We start from the raw sequence: 22,613 nt of genomic DNA, 5'->3' as shown, positions 1-22,613 counted from the left end.
CCAGGGCCGAGTAGTCGCAGTGGTCAGCGACGGGCTCTGTCACCGAAAACAAAACTCAGTCACTGTAGGGTACCGGAAGATCACTCCAGGTTGGCGCGGACACAGGGTAGCTGCAGGGGGCTCGTAGAAGCCCCAGGCAAGTAAAACTTTTTTTTACTGTTCACTTTAATTTTCCCTTAAAGTGGAATATAACCCTGCATTTCATCTTTGCTCTAAAACATTATTTACAGCATATAATATGCAACCAGCATTTTTTTTTTACTAGACCAGCATTCGAAGGGTTACACACAGAGCTTGAAAGTTCAGTGCAGTGAAATGTAGACGCATCTGAACTTTAGATAATGTTATCTTGTGTTTACTTAAATGTATCAAGTGAGGAATGTGACACATTCTTTGACTGTGGAGAAGCTGCTGGAGACAGAGAGACACTGAAAACATGTCTGCCTGCAAAACAGCAATGAATAAAACCAGTTATTAATAAAATGCAAAGTCAGCTCACAAAGCAAAAAACTGTAATTTTGGAAACCTATAACTTTTAAATGAATACTAATACTTATGCACAAATGCAAATATGATAACCGTAGGGCAGAGGTTCCCAACCAGCTATGTGTCGCCGCTCTCTGCTCCCCCTGCTTGTCTCCCCCGCAGATCGTCCTTCTCAGGGCTACAAGAAAATGGCCGCCGCCGTCCACATTTGCAGACATGCAGCGGCCATTTTCTTGTAGATGTGCACTATCTACAGGCAGAGGGCGGAGGCAGCACATCGAGGACGGAGCCACAGAGGAGAAGAAGGGGCGGAGTGGTGGCGGCTATGGAGGGGTGAGTTAGGGCGGGGATCGCCAACCTGTGGTCCGTGGGCCGCAGGACTGTCCTCTTCCCTTTCTGGGGCACTATACTGGCTATCCTGGGGCACTATACTGGGGCTCTATCCTGGGGCAATATACTGGCTATACTGGGGCACTATACTGGGGCACTATACTGGCTATCCTGGGACACTATACTGGGGCGCTATCCTGGGGCAATATACTGGCTATACTGGGGCACTATACTAGCTATCCTGGGGCACTATACTGGCTATCCTGGGGCACTATACTGGGGCGCTATCCTGGGGCAATATACTGGCTATCCTGGGGCACTATACTAGCTATCCTGGGGCACTATACTAGCTATACTGGGGCACTATACTGGCTATACTGGGGCACTATACTGGCTATACTGGGGCACTATACTAGCTATACTGGGGCACTATACTGGCTATACTGGGGCACTATACTGGCTATACTGGGGCACTATACTGGCTATCCTGGGACACTATACTGGGGCGCTATCCTGGGGCAATATACTGGCTATACTGGGGCACTATACTAGCTATACTGGGGCACTATACTGGCTATCCTGGGGCACTATACTGGGGCACTATACTGGCTATCCTGGGGCACTATACTAGCTATCCTGGGGCACTATACTGGGGCACTATACTGGCTATACTGGGGCACTATACTGGCTATACTTGGGCACTATACTAGATATACTGGGGCACTGCAGCATCAGCAGATTGTTTCTGAGCCCCTCATTGTGCCTGCAGCATCAGCAGATTGTTACTGAGCCCCTCGTTGTGCCTGCAGCACCAGCAGATTGTCACTGAGCCCCTCGTTGTACCTGCAGCACCATCAGATTGTCACTGAGCCCCTCGTTGTGCCTGCAGCACCAGCAGATTGTCACTGAGCCCCTCGTTGTGCCTGCAGCATCAGCAGATTGTTTCTGAGCCCCTCATTGTGCCTGCAGCATCAGCAGATTGTTACTGAGCCCCTCATTGTGCCTGCAGCATCAGCAGATTGTCACTGAGCCCCTCATTGTGCCTGCAGCATCAGCAGATTGTCACTGAGCCCCTCATTGTGCCTGCAGCATCAGCAGATTGTCGCTGAGCCCCTCATTGTGCCTGCAGCACCAGCAGATTGTCACTGAGCCCATCATTGTCCCTGCAGCACCAGCAGATAGTTGCTGAGCCCCTCATTGTGCCTGCAGCATCAGCATATTGTCACTGAGCCCCTTATTGTGCCTGCAGCATCAGCACATTGTTACTGAGCCCCTCATTGTGCCTGCAGCACCAGCAGATTGTTACTGAGCCCCTCATTGTGCCTGCAGCATCAGCAGATTGTCACTGAGCCCATCATTGTGCCTGCAGCATCAGCAGATTGTCACTGAGCCCCTCATTGTGCCTGCAGCACCAGCAGATTGTTGCTGAGCCCCTCATTGTGCCTGCAGCATCAGCATATTGTCACTGAGCCCCTTATTGTGCCTGCAGCATCAGCACATTGTTACTGAGCCCCTCATTGTGCCTGCAGCATCAGCAGATTGTTACTGAGCCCCTCATTGTGCCTGCAGCACCAGCAGATTGTTACTGAGCCCCTCATTGTGCCTGCAGCACCAGCAGATTGTTACTGAGCCCCTCATTGTGCCTGCAGCATCAGCAGATTGTTACTGAGCCCCTCATTGTGCCTGCAGCACCAGCAGATTGTTATTGAGCCCCTCATTGTGCCTGCAGCACCAGCAGATTGTCACTGAGCCCCTCATTGTGCCTGTAGCATCATCAGATTGTTACTGAGCCCCTCTTTTCTATCATACGGGATGTGTCATGTATGTCTGAATGTTTGGCATGATGTGACGTGTCACGGATATCTGAATGTTTGTCGTGATGTGTCAAGACCTGGAAAAGGTTGGGAACCACTGCCGTAGGGCATATAAAAAGTAGGTAAACATGTTTTTAGTGAATATTATGTCAGGGTTTTATACCGCTTTAAGAGGAACTTAACTGAAAGATAGTCGTAGGGGGGGGAAAATAAACTAATACGTTGCAAAGTGAGAAGTTAAAAAATAGAAGACAGATCAAGAAAAGATTGCTATTCGCCATGTCATTCCTTCCTGTTGTATGATGTACCGTGAGCCTGCAGGTCATCATCTTTACTGCTGGCAGACAAGAAAAAAAAAAACGGACTGCACAAACTGCCCTTATCTATAAACACACCCACTAACAATGTGATAGGCTTTTCTTTATACGTATCTATGCACAGAGGGTGATGCTGCTTGCTTGGCAGTTGGAAACAGCCGTTTCACACTGTGGGAGGGGTTTCACCACGATATCGACCATACATAAGTCACTGATGATCTGTTTGAGAGAATGTAAAGATTTCTCATGGGAAAAGGGGGTATCTGCTACTGATTGGGATGAAATGCAGCCCTGGGTTAAAGCTCCTCTTTAAAATAGAACTGTTCTTTTAATGCCAAACAAATCGCTAAGCTGTAAAAAATCAAATATGCCAGATGGGTGCACAACAAACTTGAAGGTTTTTTTTGTCTCTGTAATCGATGTTCAACTTTAAAAAAGTGTCACATGACTACGTACTGTACAATGCATGTGTGTCTATAGTGTATGTTTGTGTATAGTATGTGTGCGTGTTTGTTGATAGCGTACGTGTGTGTACACGTGTACGTATGTAGCTAATACGGAATACTGCTGCCAGGCTATTAACCAACCAACCCCGTCACTGCCACATAACGCCAGTCCTGCACTCCCGCCACTGGCTACCTAAACAATGGAGGATCCTATTGAAGATTGCCCTACTGACATTTAAATCACTACATAATCTGGGCCCTGGGTAGATAAAAGAAATAATACAGCTGCGTAGCACCCCTGCCATCTCAGATCCACAGGTTGTAATAATCTAGTCATACCTAGAGTCCACCTGGAAACTTTTGGTCCCAGAGCCTTCTGTCATGCTGCCCCTACGTTTTGGAACTCCTTACCTCAGCAGATCAGGACAGCTCCATCTCTGGACGTGTTTAAATCCAGACTGAAAACCCCCCTGTTCAGTTTGGTATTTGCAGAAATATACGGTAATTTTTGTTGTGTGAATACTTCATCCTACTGCCAACTACTGAATCTGAGAGAGCCTAAGCGCTTTGAGTCCTATGGGAGAAAAGCACTATATAAATTAATGTTATTGTTATCGTAAAAATATGATATATTTCACAAAAATGATTTTACAGTTGTATTCTTCTTTTCATAATGAAACTCAAAATCTGGTTACACCATATACTATGGCTACTGCAATAAGAGTGATGATAACAACAATCATTACAGTATAACGTTATAAATTATTTAGTCAGTGTTTGCTCATTGTAAAATATTTCCTTTCCTTGATTTAAACTCTGGCAGGAGCATCTTAACAACTGGCAGGTGATCTCCGCGGAATGTTTGTTCCTGAAAATTCCAAAGCCAGTATAAATTATACCTGGTCTCCCAAAATGCATTGCGGTAAGAATTCTGCATATCTAAACAGCCTAGGCTAATCCTCCCTGGGGAGGGTGGGGCTTCATATCAATATACAGCAATATATAGATATTGAAAATTACTGTAAAAGTAGGTATCCCGAATAATTTACTGCATTCTACTATATGTCACTACAGGGCCTCTTTAACTGTGCCTCATAGGTGCTCAGAATCTAATGGCCCTACAACAGTTGAATGCCTCTGCCCAGGCCTGGATTAACCTCACAGGAGCCTATAGGCACAGATGTCCTGGCACCCTAGACTTCACCCTCCAAGGACCTACAAACCCCCGCTGAACTGCACCGAAAATGTGCTGACTGTCTCAGCTGCCACTTCTCCCTTACTTCCCTTGCCCGTCATTGGTAGCAACAGGTGCTACTCAATATTAGGTAGCCAGAAGTACCCTCAGTATTAAGTAGCTGGTGGTGCCCCCAAGTATTAGGTAGCTAGAAGTGCCCCTGACTGAAGGGAGATCTCTCAAGCAGGGCGAGTAACCTCTCATTTACACTCTCATCAGGACTCTGCCTAGGGAAGGAGTGAGAGATGCGCTCAGGTAGTGGAGTGAGCCGCCTTTCCACCATCAGGTGCCTATAGGCAAGTGTCTACAGTGCCTTATGTTAAATCCGGCCCTGCCTCTGCCATAATCTATGGCCAGTTGGGAAAGGCAGGAGGCAGTGAGCAGTGTGACTACCCCCTATGATTTTGAGATTAGGGTAGAAACCAGAGAGCCCAGAGTTAATCTAGACATGGGGATGACAAACACACTCCATGTTGGTCAAGATTCAAATCTGGAAGAGAGATATTGGCACTAGGTGCAGCCGGGAGCCTGTGAAGGTGCAGGCAGGTGGCATAAGGTAGCGTGCTCTCAAATATTGATCCATTCAGTAGGGAGTATAGAGGAATAGCAAGGCACAGCTTACCTAAAACGCCCTTTATTGCAACCTGGGCAGATACAGTGGCATAAGCGGTGCGCGTGACAGTCAAGCCTGACAGTTGTTTTGCGCTAGATGCGCTTCGTCAGAGGCTAAACAGCTGTCAGACTTGTCTGTCACCCTAACCTAATTTTCACTGGAGATCGTGGCGTAAAGTCCTGGGCCTCTGTTTTGCAGGAGATAGCGTGCAGGCTGCGCGCGCATCTCCTGCTTGGTGGGCGGAGCTGAGCTCCGCCTTCAGTCTCCGAGCTCGGGAGACTGTTAGCTTGTACAGCGCTGTGATCTGGTGCAGTGCTGTACTGGGGACAGCCGTGTGATACGGCTGTTCCCCTCCATTGGCCCAGAAGTGATAGGCTGTCATAGGCTGAAGCCTATGACAGCCGATCACAGTGATAGGCTGGCAGGGGGAGGGTGGGAGTGGCTACTGCGGGAATAATAAAAAAAAAAATACACAATTTTAACCACTTTACTCCCAGCGGTACGGATTTTTCTGTCTCTTTTTCCACCCTGTTACCACCAAGGGACGGAGAAATCCGTACCTGACGACGCTGACCGCGCTCCCGCTCGCTCGTCCACGCGCCCCCGCGCTCGTGCACGCCACCGCCCGCTCGCCCGGAGATCAATGAACGGGAAAAACCTTTCCCGTTCGTTGATCTAAGCCCCCGGAATGATCAGCTGCTTCTACGAGAAGCAGCGCGATCATTGTGAAAAAAAAAGTTGCCCAGCCTCCCTGAACTTCCTGCAAGCGTACTTCCTGTACGCTTGCAGGTCGCATAAACAAAAACTCACGGTGGCCATCTTGTGGCCAAATAGTAAATCTACACCCTAAAGCATTTTTCATATACAAATACATTAATTATACATTAAAAATTAACTCATTACCTCCCACACTCCCCAAATTTTTTTTTTTTTGTAATAAAAAAAAAATACAATTAAAAAAATACATAAATAGTTACCTTAGGGACTGAACTTTTTAAATATTTATGTCAAGAGGGTATAACACTGTTACTTTATAAACTATGGGCTTGTAATTAGGGATGGACGCAAAACTGAAAAAAATGCACCTTTATTTCCAAATAAAATATTGGCGCCAAACATTGTGATAGGGACATAATTTAAACGGTTTTATTACCGGGACAAATGGGCAAATACATTTCATGGGTTTTAATTACAGTAGCATGCATTATTTAAAAACTATAAAGGCCGAAAACTGAAAAATAATATTTTTTTTCCCACATATTTTCCTATTTTCCCATTAAAACACATTTAGAATAAAATAATTCTTGGCATAATGTCCCACCTAAAGAAAGCCTAATTGGTGGTGAAAAAAACAAGATATAGTTCATTTCATTGTGATAAGTAATGATAAAGTTATAGGCGAACTAATGGAAGGAGCGCTGAAAGGTGAAAATTGCTCTGTTGCTCAAGGGGTAAAACCCCTCAGTGGTGAAGTGGGTAATTAAGAAAAAAACCAAATACATTTATTTAAAAAAGAAAAAAAAACACCTGGGGTGCAATCAGACCCCACCAACAGAAAGCACTGTTGGTGGGGAGAAAAGGGGGGGGGGGAAATCACTTGTGCGCTGTGTTGTGCAGCCTTGCAGCTTGGCCTTAAAGCTGCAGTGGCCTATTTTACAAAAAAAGGCCTAGTCTTTAGGGGGGTTTAACACTATGGTCCTCAAGTGGTTAATGACTGTGCCACTGTAATGCTATTATAACCAAACAACTCTGAATGTCTAATACTGAAAAACAGTCCCAAAAGAATAAATAACAGAAAAAAAAAGTGAAAACTGAAGCTGGGTTGCAGGATGACAGACCTATCTATCGATAACAGAGATATTTCAGTTCCAGCACTAAGGAATCCCCAGATATCTGATAATATCTGATATTGCAGATCTGGCTTCAGAAGATCCCCCCACCAAAACAATGGTAGAGCACACTGACGTGACGCTTCAGCGGATCCACAATCAGATAGGCAAATGTCTGCTCATGAGGGCGGGGCGATGGATAGCACATCCCATTTTCATCCTGTGGTGTACACATACCAAAGCTATGTCAATCAGCTTGTTACATGGGTATAAAACAGGTATAAAACACAATAGTAACCAGCCCATTATTCAAACATCTAAAAATGTAAGGTACTGTAAATAAAACAGAATCACCACTAGGAGTTGGAGAAGGACTTTAACCAGCTAATGGAAAACTGACATATTAAAACGTCCTGTTTGAGCCTGTTTTAATAAGTCGCTCGCTCCCGCCACCGCTACCCATCGGCACTTCGTGTTCCGTGATTGGGGAAGAGGACCTAGCGTTCCTCTACCCAATCGCAATGCCTGGAATGAATGGACGTGACCGCGATCATCGGCCACGTCCATTTATAAAACAGGAAACAGTCACAGTGTAGTTAAATGTAAGAAAAAAAAAAAGTGAACACTTCCTATAATGGGAGAGTGTTCACTAGCGCCATCTTGTGGCCAAAAAGTAAAATTACACATACAGGCACATAAATACATAAACAATATTAATAAAATTAAAGACCCCCCCCCCCCCCCCCCCAAAAAAAAAGAAAAAAAACTTGTAAAAAATCAGTTTAAAAAAAAAATACATAAATAGTTGCCTTAGGGACCTCAGCTTTTTTAATCTATATTTTATGAGGGAAAATTACTTCTACTTTACTACTATAGGGGCTTAGAATAAAAAAAATTTAAGCAAAATGTACTACCCAGAGAAAGCCTAATTGGTGGCAAAAAAACGAGGTATAGATAATTTTGTGGTGATAATTAGTAATAAAGTTATTAGGGAATAAAAGGGAGGAGCACTGACAGGTGAAAATTGCTCTGGTCCGTTAGGGGGTGAACTGGTTAAAGAGAACCCAAGGAGAAGCCTTGGAGAGAAAACAGATACTTACCTATGAAGAGGGCTCCAGAGGTTCACCATATCCTCCTCGGCTCCACCACTGCTCGCTGGGACCCCCTTTTAGATGACAACCATGCTCCGCGCCCTGTACCAGTGGGGCCTTACTGTGCCTGTGCAAGTGTGCTCATACCTGCACACTAGACTTTATGTCCAGGCACGGGCGTACTCGCGCAGGCACAGTAAGGCCACGCTCGAGCGATAAGTAGAGCTCGACCACGAAGAATATCAGACAAGTTCTTGACAGATATGTTTTGGGGGTCCATGTGTGGCAATGGTGGGGGTGAGGAGGACACAGGAGGCCTCTGAAGGATCCCGAGGTTTCCCTCGTCATAGGCAAGTATCTGTTTTTACTCTGATTTGTCATCTCGGGTACACTTCAATTGTAAAAAATTTGCTACAGCAATCATCAGGAACTACAAAAGTCGTTTCTTCTTCTTATAATTAGATCTATCGATCGTGCAAAGAATGGTATAGTAATATGCACAGTAATAGGACTTACATACGCCTGCACTTTGTATATGGAAGAGATGATATTTATCTGTTTCGTTTCGGGGTCCTTTTGAACACTGAAAAACAAAAGCAAAGGAGAACAATAAATCAATCATATCAGAGCATTGCAGTGGATACTAATAATAATATCACATACATACAGTATAAACCCAGAACAATGCTTATACAGTGGATATGCAGTATATGTTTCAGTGGAGTTAGATCGAAACAGTGTGTGCGTGTGAGCGGGGGGATTGAGAACACACCATGTCTGATGAGCACAAATCGCTGGGGGGGGGGGTATAGTGATGAAAGATCACACCATGTCTGATGAGCACAAATCGCCTGGCACATCCAAACTAAGGTTAAAGCAGGGGTCAGACTTGAGGTCGTGGTAAGCAGCCTCAGTTTTCTAAAGGTGTTTTTTTGCAATTTTTTTTGACATACTTGCCGAACAGCCAGCTGAAAGCAGTTGACTATTATTATCCTATACAATCATTTCCCTGTGTCTCTGCGTCCCCTGTCCCTGTGGCCATGTGTTATCACTACTGTGTATGTGTAGCACGGGAGCGGACGTTGGGACAGCAGGAGGACTGGGCCAGGAGGGCGGGCGGCCGTTGGCGCACTTAGGAAGGCTGTTTTTTAACGTGCGGGCTAAATACCTAGTTTATTTATAAAGCGCCAACATATTCAGTGGCTATCAGAAATAGTGATGCTTACGTCTAGGAGAACTCATGAAGAAGCATGTGATCAAGTTTGGTCAGGTGGCAGATATGTAAGTCTCTGATTTGCTAGTTATGATCACATGCTAAAGCAGGATGTGATCACAGCAAATCAGAGCTTTGCAAATCAACCAGCTGTTCAAACAAACCACATGCTTCTCCATGAGTTCTTCTAGACATGACCATCACTAGTCAGCAATAGGAATCACACGCAGTGTGCAAAAAAAGCAACCAAGGTGTTTTTTTTTATTTTTCCCCAGCAGAAAACGCACATTACTCCACTTCCACCTCGAATCTCCACAGAGCAGCATTATGTACGTTTTCACATAGAAAAAAATGTATGTGAATGTTGCAATTGTGACCCCGCCTCAGAGTTTGTGATCATCAGGCATCATAAATCAAACTGTGTTTCCTGCTGTTGTAAACAACAGGAAGAACGGGTTACCGCGTGTGAGATTTAGTCTTATGGTAAATTCTGGGGAAAAAGAAAGAAGAATGTCCAGGCTTATGAGGATGGTGCTCCAGGTAGATGCGTGAGGAGCCATATATCATTCAAAGCTATGTGAGGTCAGACTGTCTCATCCTACGTGTGCTTCAGGAAAACACCAACAGAGGAGCTCACTGACCAGTACCAGCCCAATGTCCACGTCCACAAATCAATCACTACTACTGCCTGGAGGAGGTCACACCTCCATAACCGACTGCCCTCACAGGCTTCTACCTGGCGTCACCTAATACTTCCTACTTGCCACTTAGCAGATGCTATTGTTACGTGTAAATGGTAAGGGCCTTTGCATTATGGTTTGATTACAAGCAGCTTGGGGTGACCTAAACCACTAGGAATGTATAGGGGGATAAAAGAGACCAAAAAGCCTTCCTACTAATAAGCAATGCTTAGTGAAATTTGCTTTCTTAAAACAGAAGGAAACTTGCAATAATTAATAATAATCCAAGCATTTGTATAGTGCTTTTCTCCTGTCGGACTCAAAGAGCTCAAGAGCTGCAGTCACTGGGGACGCGCTCAGGAGGCCACCCTGCAGTGTTAGGGAGTCTTGCCTTGAACTCCTTACTGAATAGGTACTGACCCTGGCCAGGATTCGAACCCTGGTCTCCCATGTCAAAGGCATTGCACTTAACCAGTACACTATCCAGCTATAAGTGAACATTTGTGGTTACCCACAATGCACCACTACTGAATATGCAAATTATCACTTTTCTCCCCTGTAAGCCAGACAAGCATCCAGAACCGCTGGTGTATAGCAAGCCTATAGCTTTAAATATTACACAACCACATCAACCCCACATGTAGACAACCTGAAGTCCGAAACAGGCTGTCTACATGTGGGGTTGATGTGGCTGTGTAATATTTAAAGCTATAGGCTTGCTATACACCAGCGGTTCTGGGTGCTTTCCTGGCTTGCAGGGGCGAAAAGAGATAATTTGCATATTCAGTAGAGGTGCATTGTGGGTAACCACAAATGTTCATTTATAGCTGAATTATTGCAAATTTCCTTCTGTTTTGAGAAGGCAAATTTCACAAAGCATAAATAAATAGGTTTCAGGTAACCCAGGATTAAAGGACTGCAATCTGAGATGCTGTGTGACCAAGGTAGCACATAAAAGTGCTCTCCGCAGTAACCGAGGGTGCTATGTGAGCCGCTCTCTCTATGTGGTCCGCTCTCTCTATGTGAGCCACTCTCTCTATGTGAGCCACTCTCTCTATGTGAGCCACTCTCTCTATGTGAGCCACTCTCTCTATGAGCCGCTCTCTCTATTTGAGCCGCTCTCTCTATTTGAGCCGCTCTCTCTATGTGGGCCGCTCTCTCTATGTGAGCCGCTCTATCTATGTGGGCCGCTCTCTCTATGTGGGCCGCTCTCTCTATGTGAGCCGCTCTATCTATGTGGGCCGCTCTCTCTATGAGCCGTTCTCTTTATGTGAGCGGCTCTCTCTATGTGAGCGGCTCTCTCTATGTGAGCGGCTCTCTCTATGTGAGCGGCTCTCTCTATGTGAGCCGCTCTCTCTATGTGAGCCGCTCTCTCTATGTGAACCGCTCTCTCTATGTGAACCGCTCTCTCTATGTGAACCGCTCTCTCTATGTCAGCCGCTCTCTCTATGTGGTCCGCTCTCTCAATGTGAGCCGCTCTCTCTATGAGCCGCTCTCTCTATGTGAGCCTCTCTCTCTATGAGCCGCTCTCTCTGTGAGCCGCTCTCTCTATGTGGGCCGCTCTCTCTATGTGAGCCGCTCTCTCTATGTGGGCCGCTTTCTCTATATGAGCCGCTCTCTCTATGAGCCACTCTCTCTATGTGAGCCGCTCTCTCTATGAGCCGCTCTCCCTATGTGAGCCGCTCTCTCTATGTGAGCCGCTCTCCCTATGTGAGCCGCTCTCTCTATGTGAGCCGCTCTCTCTATGTGAACCGCTCTCTCTATGTGAACCGCTCTCTCTATGTGGTCCGCTCTCTCTATGTGAGCTGCTCTCTCTATGTGGGCCGCTCTCTCTATGAGCCACTCTCTCTATGTGGGCAGCTCTCTCTATGTGGGCCGCTCTCTCTATGTGGGCCGCTCTCTCTATGTGAGCTGCTCTCTCTATGTGGGCCGCTCTCTCTATGTGGGCCGCTCTCTCTATGTGAACCGCTCTCTCTATGTAAGCGGCTCTCTCTATGTGGTCCGCTCTCTCGATGTGAGCCGCTCTCTCTATGAGCCGCTCTCTCTATGTGAGCAGCTCTCTCTATGAGCCGCTCTCCCTATGTGAGCCGCTCTCTCTATGTGAGCCGCTCTCCCTATGTGAGCCGCTCTCTCTATGTGAGCCGCTCTCTCTATGTGAACCGCTCTCTCTATGTGAACCGCTCTCTCTATGTGGTCCGCTCTCTCTATGTGAGCTGCTCTCTCTATGTGGGCCGCTCTCTCTATGAGCCACTCTCTCTATGTGGGCAGCTCTCTCTATGTGGGCCGCTCTCTCTATGTGGGCCGCTCTCTCTATGTGAGCTGCTCTCTCTATGTGGGCCGCTCTCTCTATGTGGGCCGCTCTCTCTATGTGAACCGCTCTCTCTATGTAAGCGGCTCTCTCTATGTGGTCCGCTCTCTCGATGTGAGCCGCTCTCTCTATGAGCCGCTCTCTCTATGTGAGCAGCTCTCTCTATGAGCCGCTCTCCCTATGTGAGCCGCTCTCTCTATGTGGGCCGCTCTCTCTATGTGAGCCGCACTCTCTATGTGGGCCGCTTTCTCTATATGAGCCGCTCTCTCTATGAGCCACTCTCTCTATGTGAGCCACTCTCTCTATGTGAGCCGCTCTCTCTATGTGGGCCGCTCTCTATGTGAGCCGCTCTCTCTATGAGCCACTCTCTGTATGTGAGCCGCTCTCTCTATGTGGGCCGCTCTCTCTATGTGGTCCGCTCTCTCTATGTGGGCCGCTCTCTCTGAGCCGCTCTCTCTATGTGGGCCGCTCTCTCTATGAGCCACTCTCTCTATGTGAGCTGCTCTCTCTATGCGAGCCGCTCTCTCTATGTGGGCCGCTCTCTCTATGTGAGCCACTCTCTCTATGTGAGCTGCTCTCTCTATGTGGGCCGCTCTCTCTATGTGGGCCGCTCTCTCTATGTGGGCCGCTCTCTCTATGAGCCACTCTCTCTATGCGAGCCGCTCTCTCTATGCGAGCCGCTCTCTCTATGTGAGCCGCTCTCTCTATGTGAGCCGCTCTCTCTATGTGGGCCGCTCTCTCTATGTGAGCCGCTCTCTCTGTGTGAGCCGCTCTCTCTATGAGCCACTCTCTCTATGTGAGCCGCTCTCTCTATGTGGGCCGCTCTCTCTATGTGAGCCGCTCTCTCTCTGTGGGCCGCTCTATCTATGTGGTCCGCTCTCTCTATGTGGGCCGCTCTCTCTATGAGCCGCTCTCTTTATGTGAGCCGCTCTCTCTATGTGGGCCGCTCTCTCTATGATCCGCTCTCTCTATGTGAGCCACTCTCTCTATGTGAGCCGCTCTGTGTGAGCAGCTCTCTCTATGTGAGCCGCTCTCTCTATGTGAGCGTCTCTCTCTATGTGGTCCGCTCTCTCTATGAGCCGCTCTCTCTATGTGAGCCGCTCTCTCTATGTGAGCCGCTCTCTCTATGAGCCGCTCTCCGTATGTGGGCCGCTCTCCGTATGTGGGCCGCTCTCTCTATGTGGGCCGCTCTCTCTATGTGGGCCGCTCTCTCTATGTGAGCTGCTCTCTCTATGTGGGCCGCTCTCTCTATGTGGGCCGCTCTCTCTATGAGCCACTCTCTCTATGTGAGCCGCTCTCTCTATGTGGGCAGCTCTCTCTATGTGGGCAGTTCTCTCTATGTGGGCCGCTCTCTCTATGTAGGCCGCTCTCTCTATGTGGGCCGCTCTCTCTATGTGGGCCGCTCTCTCTATGTGAGCCGCTCTCTCTATGTGAGCCGCTCTCTCTATGTGAGCAGCTCTCTCTATGAGCCACTCTCTCTATGTGAGCCGCTCTCTCTATGTGAGCCGCTCTCTCTATGAGCCACTCTCTCTATGAGCCACTCTCTGTATGTGAGCCGCTCTCTCTATGTGAGCCGCTCTCTCTATGTGGGCCGCTCTCTCTATGTGGTCCGCTCTCTCTATGTGGGCCGCTCTCACTATGAGCCACTCTCTCTATGTGAGCTGCTCTCTCTATGCGAGCTGCTCTCTCTATGCGAGCCACTCTCTCTATGTGAGCCGCTCTCTCTATGTGAGCCGCTCTCTCTATGTGGGCCGCTCTCTCTATGTGGGCCGCTCTCTCTATGAGCCACTCTCTCTATGCGAGCCGCTCTCTCTATGCGAGCCGCTCTCTCTATGTGAGCCGCTCTCTCTATGTGAGCCGCTCTCTCTATGTGAGCCGCTCTCTCTATGTGAGCCGATCTCTCTATGTGAGCCGCTCTCTCTATGTGAGCGGGTCACACAGCAGTCGGGCATGAACGATTCACACTGCATATTGGCTGTAGCGCTGCGGTCCAGGGGCCGCACCGGCAAAAACAGGCCTTTGGGGATTATCCCGTTAGTACGCGGTAATTTCCATGTGGCAGCAGGCCAAGCAGGAAGTTACGCTCACATCCTGTTGGCGGATCGATGACGTGCGCGCAAGCGTATTGTTTAAATATGCTTTCGCGCATTCGCGACGTGTAAAACTGCAGCGGTCAGTGTAAAAACACCAGTTTTGCCACAGACTTACATGACTTTCGGTCCGCCGCACGGTAACGTAGGTATGCGCTCAAGTTAGACAGGGTACTTCTGGTGCAGAGCACTGCATGCAGTAAGAACTACCCCCTAGACGTTTATTGCCCTAGCGGTAGGCTGCAGTAAAATGCCGCACCTCACCAGTGTGAAAGGGCCCTTACTCTTATCCTGCTGTCAGTTGTTGTGTCTGGGCTACGGATACATTATTAGAAGCAGTAGCATTGTTAAAATGAATTAGCGATGATTCCTTCCATATGCTGTTGTTTCCAAGTCAGACAATCAAGCAGTTGGACAAAACTTGAATATATAGATTTCCCAGACTTGATAGTATTTTTGTTCCATCCTGCTTGTTGCAGTCACACGTGTATTTAGCAAAAATTCATTTTTTCCAGTGGTGAAAGGCAGTGGTATTTATAGAACATTCTTTTGTACCAAAACATTGTATAACCGAAGTATTGCCCACAGGCTGTAGTGCTTCAAGCAAACCTGTGTCAAAAATGTGCTTCATAAGTGAAATGTATGTATAAATAGGATGTAGTTGCCCTGCCTCATTTCACTTTTGTGGCCCTGAAAAGTTTTTGTTTTAAATCTACTTTCCACAGTGTTTACATATTTAGGACATGGCAAACGCAGGGGGGGGGGATTACAGCTGCCCAGATTTCCCCCTCAGACCAGGGCCGGTGCAGTGTCTAGGGACAGGCACAAGTTGAGACACCAGAATATCTGCAGGTGTCCTGCAGCTCACAGCACTGCCCCCTTTCTTTCCCTGCTACAGATGACTTTGGATGGAGCAGCAGTGTGTGTACAGAGCATGGAGCAGCAGCGTGTAAAGAGCATGGAGCAGCAGCGTGTGTACAGAGCATGGAGCAGCAATGTGTGTACAGAGCATGGAGCAGTAGCATGTGCACAGAGCATGGAGCAGCAGCGTGTGTACAGAGCATGGAGCAGCAGCGTGTGTACAGAGCATGGAGCAGCAAGTGTGTACAGAGCATGGGGCAGCAGCATGTGTACAGAGCATGGAGCAGCAGTGTGTACAGAGCATGGAGCAGCAGCGTGTGTACAGAGCATGGAGCAGCAATGTGTGTACAGAGCATGGAGCAGCAGCGTGTGTACAGAGCATGGAGCAGCCGCATGTGTACAGAGCATGGAGCAGCAATGTGTGTACAGAGCATGGAGCAGTAGCATGTGCACAGAGCATGGAGCAGCAGCGTGTGTACAGAGCATGGAGCAGCAGCGTGTGTACAGAGCATGGAGCAGCAAGTGTGTACAGAGCATGGGGCAGCAGCATGTGTACAGAGCATGGAGCAGCAGTGTGTACAGAGCATGGAGCAGCAGCGTGTGTACAGAGCATGGAGCAGCAATGTGTGTACAGAGCATGGAGCAGCAGTGTGTGTACAGAGCATGGAGCAGCAGTGTGTGTACAGAGTATGGAGCAGCAATGTGTGTACAGAGTATGGAGCAGCAGCACGTGTACAGAGCATGGAGCAGCAGCATGTATACAGAGCATTAAGCAGCAGTGTGTGTACAGAGCATGGAGCAGCAGCATGTATACAGAGCATTAAGCAGCAGTGTGTGTACAGAGCATGGAGCAGCAATGTGTGTACAGAGCATGGGGCAGCAGCATGTGTACAGAGCATGGAGCAGCAGTGTGTACAGAGCATGGAGCAGCAATGTGTGTACAGAGCATGGAGCAGCAGTGTGTGTACAGAGCATGGAGCAGCAGTGTGTGTACAGAGTATGGAGCAGCAATGTGTGTACAGAGTATGGAGCAGCAGCATGTGTACAGAGCATGGAGCGGCAGCATGTATACAGAGCATTGGGCAGCAGTGTGTGTACAGAGTATGGAGCAGCAATGTGTGTACAGAGCATGGAGCAGAAATGTGTGTAAAGAGCATGGGGCAACAGCGTGTGTACAGAGCATGGAGCAGCAGCATTTGTACAGAGCAAGGAGCAGCAGTGTGTGTACAGAGCATAGAGCAGCAATGTGTGTACAGAGTATGGAGAAGCAGCATGTGTACAGAGCATGGAACAGCAGCGTGTGTACAGAGCATGGAGCAGCAGCGTGTACAGAGCATGGAGCAGCAGTGTGTGTACAGAGCATTGAGCAGCAATGTGTGTAAAGATCTTGGAGAAGCAGCGTGTGTACAGAGCATGGAGCAGCAGCGTGTGTACAGAGCATGGAGCAGCAAGTGTATACAGAGCATGGAGCAGCAAGTGCATACAGAGCATGGAGCAGCAGTGTGTGTACAGAGCATGGAGCAGCAGCGTGTGTACAGAGCATGGAGCAGCAGCGTGTGTACAGAGCATGGAGCAGCAGTGTGTGTACAGAGCATGGCGCAGCAGCGTGTGTACAGAGCATGGAGCAGCAGCATTTGCACAGAGCAAGGGGCAGCAGTGTGGGTACAGAGCATAGAGCAGCAGTGTGTGTACAGAGCATGGAGCAGCAGTGTGTGTACAGAGTATGGAACAGCAATGTGTGTACAGAGTATGGAGCAGCAGCATGTGTACAGAGTATGGAGCAGCAGCATGTGTACAGAGCATGGAGCAGCAGCGTGTGGACAGAGCATGGAGCAGCAGTGTGTGTACAGAGCATGGAGCAGCATGTGTGTAAAGAGCATGGAGAAGCAGCATGTGTACAGAGCATGGAGAAGCAGCGTGTGTACAGAGCATGGAGCAGCAGCGTGTGTACAGAGCATGGAGCAGCAGCGTGTGTACAGAGCATGGAGCAGCTCTGGGTAACATAAAGTCAGGTATGAGCACAGCCTGTGCCCTGCTGTGTAAATGCTTCACTTTCCCATTCATCACCAATGTTGGCTATCCTCATTATTATCTGTATCCAAACTGCTCCTGATCGATCCCATTGTCGATTGGGTGCAGATCAGACAATTAGGAAATAATTGTCAGATCATTTCAGTTGGATGGGAAATTGCATCATGTGTACCCAGCATGATGTCCTACCATATTATTATACTGTATTGTGCATGGCGGAGGGAGACTTTTCAGGAATGCACTCCTTGAAAATCCAGAGTTTGCCCCTACAGCAATGGTGCATCATGGGAAACTGTACTTACTCACAAGTGTACCCGAAGCAAACCTAAGGCAAAAAATGAGATACTTAGCTAAGAAGAGGGAAGCCACTGGATCCTGCAGAGGCTGCCCACGTCCTCCTGGCCCCCAGCATTGCCTACATGAGCTTGGCCAAAGCTGCTGTGTACAAGTGACCGTACTGCGTCTGCACAAGTACGGTGTGCTGTGCAGAAACCCAGAGCCACTCATGCAAAAGTGGCTCCATGCTAACTTGCAGGCACAACCAGACTGATGCAGGTGCAGTATGGCTGCGCTCGTCCACAAAGGAGAGTGTGAACGCATTCTAATGGCCCATACTCACGAGGGACTTTTGTCGCCTCAACACGCGGCGCGCGCGTGTTGCGGCGACAGGTCGCCCGTGAGTATGGGCCGTCGCACGCGCGCGCGCCCCCGAACTGTCGCCCGTCGCTATGTCGCCATGCGATTGAAACTTTCAATCGCATGGCGACAGTCGCCGCTGCCCCCCCGCCGCAACTGTCGCTAGTCCGCGTGAGTACGCGGACTAGCGACAGCAACCTCCATTGAGGTTCACAGACCTTCCGGTGAGCTTCCGGTGGGGGGAGGAGGAACGTCAGCGACAGCTTCCGCCTTGCCGCTGGTCCCTCTTCCGCATGTGTACGCGGAGGGACCTGGCGAGAAGCTGTCGCCGGCCTGTCGCCCACACGCTCACGTGTGCTGGCGACAGGCAACATTTGCAGCCCGTGAGTACGGGCCTTATGGCCCGTACTCACGGGCTGCAAAACTCGCCTGTCGCCAGCACACGTGAGCGTGTGGGCGACAGGCCGGCGACAGCTTCTCGCCAGGTCCCTCCGCGTACACATGCGGAAGAGGGACCAGCGGCAAGGCGGAAGCTGTCGCTGACGTTCCTCCTCCCCCCGCCGGAAGCTCACCGGAAGGTCTGTGAACCTCAATGGAGGTTGCTGCCGCTAGTCCGCGTACTCACGCGGACTAGCGACAGTTGCGGCGGGGGGGCAGCGGCGACTGTCGCCATGCGATTGAAAGTTTCAATCGCATGGCGACATAGCGACGGGCGACAGTTCGGGGGCGCGCGCGCGTGCGACGGCCCATACTCACGGGCGACCTGTCGCCGCAACACGCGCGCGCCGCGTGTTGAGGCGACAAAAGTCCCTCGTGAGTATGGGCCATTAAAGCTACATACACATGAGGCACGGATGTCTGCAGTTGCATGGAGACAAGCAACAGTTGAAAGTCTCCAGCAACGACAGTTGTATACAAGCAACGATTGTATACACGCGGCAACAACCTGTCTGCAACATAGCGGAAACTGTTACTCAGCAACTTCTGTTGCAGGTTCAATGAACTGTCGGACTCACAAGAGTTGCTAGAGACTAGCATACACACGACCGCACCGACTTGAGACTAGGGACGGTTGCTGCAACAGCTGTTGCCGGGATTGAACAAGTCAATCGCCTGGAGACAGCTCTGACTAGCAACAGTTGCTTGCGCGCGCCTCATACACATGGAGGACCTGTTGCCGCAACATGCGCGCGCCATGTGTTTCCAGCAACAGTTGTAGCCCGTGTGTATGGGCCATTAAGCTACATACACATGAGGCACGGATGTCTGCAGTTGCATGGAGACAAGCAACAGTTGAAAGTCTCCAGAAACGACAGTTGTATACAAGCAAAGATTGTATACACGCGGCAACAACCTGTCTGCAACATAGCGGAAACTGTTGCTCAGCAACTTCTGTCGCAGGTTCAATGAACTGTCGGACTCACAAGAGTTGCTAGAGACTAGCATACACACGACTGCACCGACTTGAGACTAGGGACGGTTGCTGCAACAGCTGTTGCCGGGATTGAACAAGTCAATCGCCTGGAGACAGCTCTGATTAGCAACAGTTGCTTGCGCGCGCCTCATACACATGGAGGACCTGTTGCCGCAACATGCGCGCGCCATGTGTTTCCAGCAACAGTTTTAGCCCGTGTGTATGGGCCTTTACAGAGGGTTACTGGGTGAGGATCCAGTGGCTTCCCACTTAAAGAACACCTGTGACCTTTAAAATTAAAGAAATTGGATACTTACCTCGGGAGGGAGAAGCCTCTGGATCCTAATGAGTCTTCCCCCGTCCTTCTCAGTAACGCCAATACAGCGGTTCAAGCCTGCACAGTAGAGCAGACCCAATCAGACGTGGCTATTACCAACGGAGCCTAAACCGATAGCCACTATTGCACCTGCACGCACTGCTGTCAAGCAGAATTTTTTGGGAGCCAGCGCTGGATTCCCTCTGCTGAGGATGGAGGAATCCTCTTTAGGACTTTAAGTATCTAATTTTTGATTTTTAACCTCCTGAGCGTTATGGCACTCAGGAGGTTTTGCTCGTTTGTGTCTCCAGCTTAATTAATATGATCTATTGGCTGCAAATCCTTTAGCTAGCACTAGGCTAGCTAGTACACGTGTCCGGCACCCCCCGATCCCCGCCACTCCCCTATTAATACATTACCCCTCCTGGCTCCAGCGATCGGCGCAGCCTCCCCGCACAGCTCTGGTCTTCAATATGGGGAGGATCAAACATGACGTAATGACGTTGCCGACGTCATGACATCATGCCCAGAACCGATCCTCCCCATAGAGAGACCAGAGCTGAGCAGGGAGGCTGCGCCGATCGCTGGAGCCGGGAAGGGGCGATTCAGGGGGGGGGGGGGGGGGGGGTTGGGGGGTAAACATGTACTAGCTAGCCTAGTGCTAGCTAAAGGATTTGCAGCTAATAGATCTTATTAAAAAAGCATGGGGGACTCCTGGGGCCAGCGAGTGGTATTCCAGACATTTCGGGCATACTAAGGAGGTTAATCTATCTTGGGTTCTCTTAAAAGTGTACCAGAGCTGACATAAATTAAAAGTTTTATACATACCTGGGGCTTCCACCATCCCCATGCGCACTGATCGCTCCTACGCCGCCGTCCTCAGTCTTCTCCCTCTTCGCGTCCATTCTGCGCAAAAGACGTGCACCTTCTACGTATCTCTTCTGCGGCTGCTAGACGAATACGTAGAGGGCACACTTCTTCTGCGCAGACTGGCTGACGTTACAGGACCGGTAGCAGAGCAGGAGAAGGCTGAGGACGGCGGTGTGGGAGCGATCCGAGCGGATGGGGCTGGAGGAAGCCCCAGGCATGGATACAACTTTTAATTTATGTCAGCTCTGGTTTACTTTAAAGCTGAATTATTGCAAATACCTTCTATCTTAAGAAGGCAAAATAATATTTAGGATTTTGTAAGGTGCTAAAAGGAACCTCAAAGGTCCCCAACAAAAAAATGCTATTATGTTGCTTTCTTAAAGCAGAAATATTAGAGATTGTGACAGCAGGTCAATGTAGTAGGTTAGTGGGGGAGGACCCCAGGTCACAGGTTTACTTCAGGGTATTAATGTGTTTGCAGTATGCAGTAATTAACACACCTTTGACATGTTCTAACTGTGATACTAGTGGCAAGTATGATGTTGTCAAACAAGATGCAAAAGTCACGCGTCTATGGAAAGCACATCTGGCCGTAGTTTGGAGCAAGATTGCTGCTCCTGGGCTCACCAAGTCAGGGAAAACAACCATTACTGCTCATGCCTATTATACTTTATATACTCGAATATAAGTCGACATTGTGTATAAGTCAACCCCAACATTCCACCCTCTTAAACTGGATTTTTTTTATTGACTCAATTATAAGTCTACCCAGCAAAGTTAATGGCTGTACTTGAGGACCAGGAAGAATTAACAGCTGCACTTGGGGACCAGGAGGGTTTAATGACTGTACTGCATGCAGTATTGCAGCCATTTACCCCTCATGTCCCTTAAGTGCAGCCAATACCTCCTCCAGACCCCCAAGTGCAGCAATTATTCACTGCCTTTTATGCAGCCCAGTATTTCCCCTGCCCCTTTCCTTGTTAATTGTTGTGGCCAGGACTTTCAGCCTTGTGTTTTCTTAGCATTTCCTTCATCAAGAAAATGTCACTTTCCATTGGGCAAATTGCTGCAATCGGGAATGTCACTAATAGTACACACATTACTCAGAGTTGTCCGTGACTCTGTGACCCCAATATTTTTAAATAAGTGAATCATCTAAATTTCTAGACTTATACTAGAGTATACTGTATACGGTATTTTAGCTGTATATTCACAAAGGCAATCTTGTACTATAATATGCTACTCACAAATCATGAGGCTCCACTGATATTCCCAGTCCCCTCACAACACACATTCTGCACTCCATTGCAGAGGATCTCTGTTTGATTTGAGTACAAGTAACTAGCAGTTACAGGGTTACAGCATGTTGGTGACAAAATGGGTCTCCACCTGCTTCCTGGGTCCTAAAGCTACTGCTATCACAATTGTGCTGTTGTTACAGCCATTTGTTTTATCTCTAAAACTAAAACCTTTTATTTTATTTTTTCCTAGATGTTTCTCTTTTTGTCTCATTTGATAGAATACAGTAAGTACCACAGATGAGAAACATATCCTCAGAACTTGTAACGATATGAAAGAAGAAACCGAGAGCCCAATATAGTGTAATATGTATTGGAAATAGGGTGGGAGAAAATGAGACGTAAGTATTATAGTTACAAACCAGGGTTACCTCCAAGGCAACCACTGAATAGGCAGGTGGGGAGAACAAGCCTGTCCCCACTCGGGATTAAAACATCGCTCTCTGACAGGTGAGAAAGGAGGGTGCAACACCGGTACTGTCGATTATGGTTGTAGACAATTTATTCACATACTCAACATGTTGCAACACGTTTCGCAGGCAATATCCCGCTTCATCAGGCATTAACCACTTCCACACCATGAAATTTTGTGCTGATCTGTGCTGCGTGGGCTCTCCAGCCCACAGCACAGATCAGCTAGCAGCCAGGGCGATCAGACTTCCCCCCTTTTTTCCCCACTAGGGGGATGTCCTGCTGGGGGGGTCTGATCGCCGCCGGCTGCTTGCGCTTGCGGGGG

At 48.6% G+C, this 22,613-nt stretch overlaps 1 protein-coding gene across 2 annotated transcripts in view; it reads right to left on the bottom strand.

Moving 5' to 3' along the window:
- CFAP300 (cilia and flagella associated protein 300) overlaps nt 1-22,613 on the bottom strand; it is a 130,477-nt gene that overhangs the window by 36,542 nt on the left and 71,322 nt on the right. The window contains exons 6-7 of one of the 2 annotated variants that reach the window (XM_068264941.1): nt 8,677-8,743; nt 6,373-7,289 (exon numbers count right to left, since the gene is read on the bottom strand). In XM_068264941.1, coding sequence (XP_068121042.1) covers nt 7,164-7,289; nt 8,677-8,743 — 193 coding nt within the window. In that variant the 3' untranslated portion in view covers nt 6,373-7,163. Of the gene's footprint in view, nt 1-6,372; nt 7,290-8,676; nt 8,744-22,613 lie in introns of those variants that run through there. The other variant, XM_068264936.1, reaches the window with a different exon arrangement.

This window comes from Hyperolius riggenbachi, chromosome 2 (genome assembly GCF_040937935.1).
Source record: "Hyperolius riggenbachi isolate aHypRig1 chromosome 2, aHypRig1.pri, whole genome shotgun sequence".
Classification (NCBI taxonomy): Eukaryota; Metazoa; Chordata; class Amphibia; order Anura; family Hyperoliidae; genus Hyperolius; species Hyperolius riggenbachi.
Note: the sequence above shows the minus strand (reverse complement) of the source record. Positions and strands in the feature narration are given on the sequence as shown.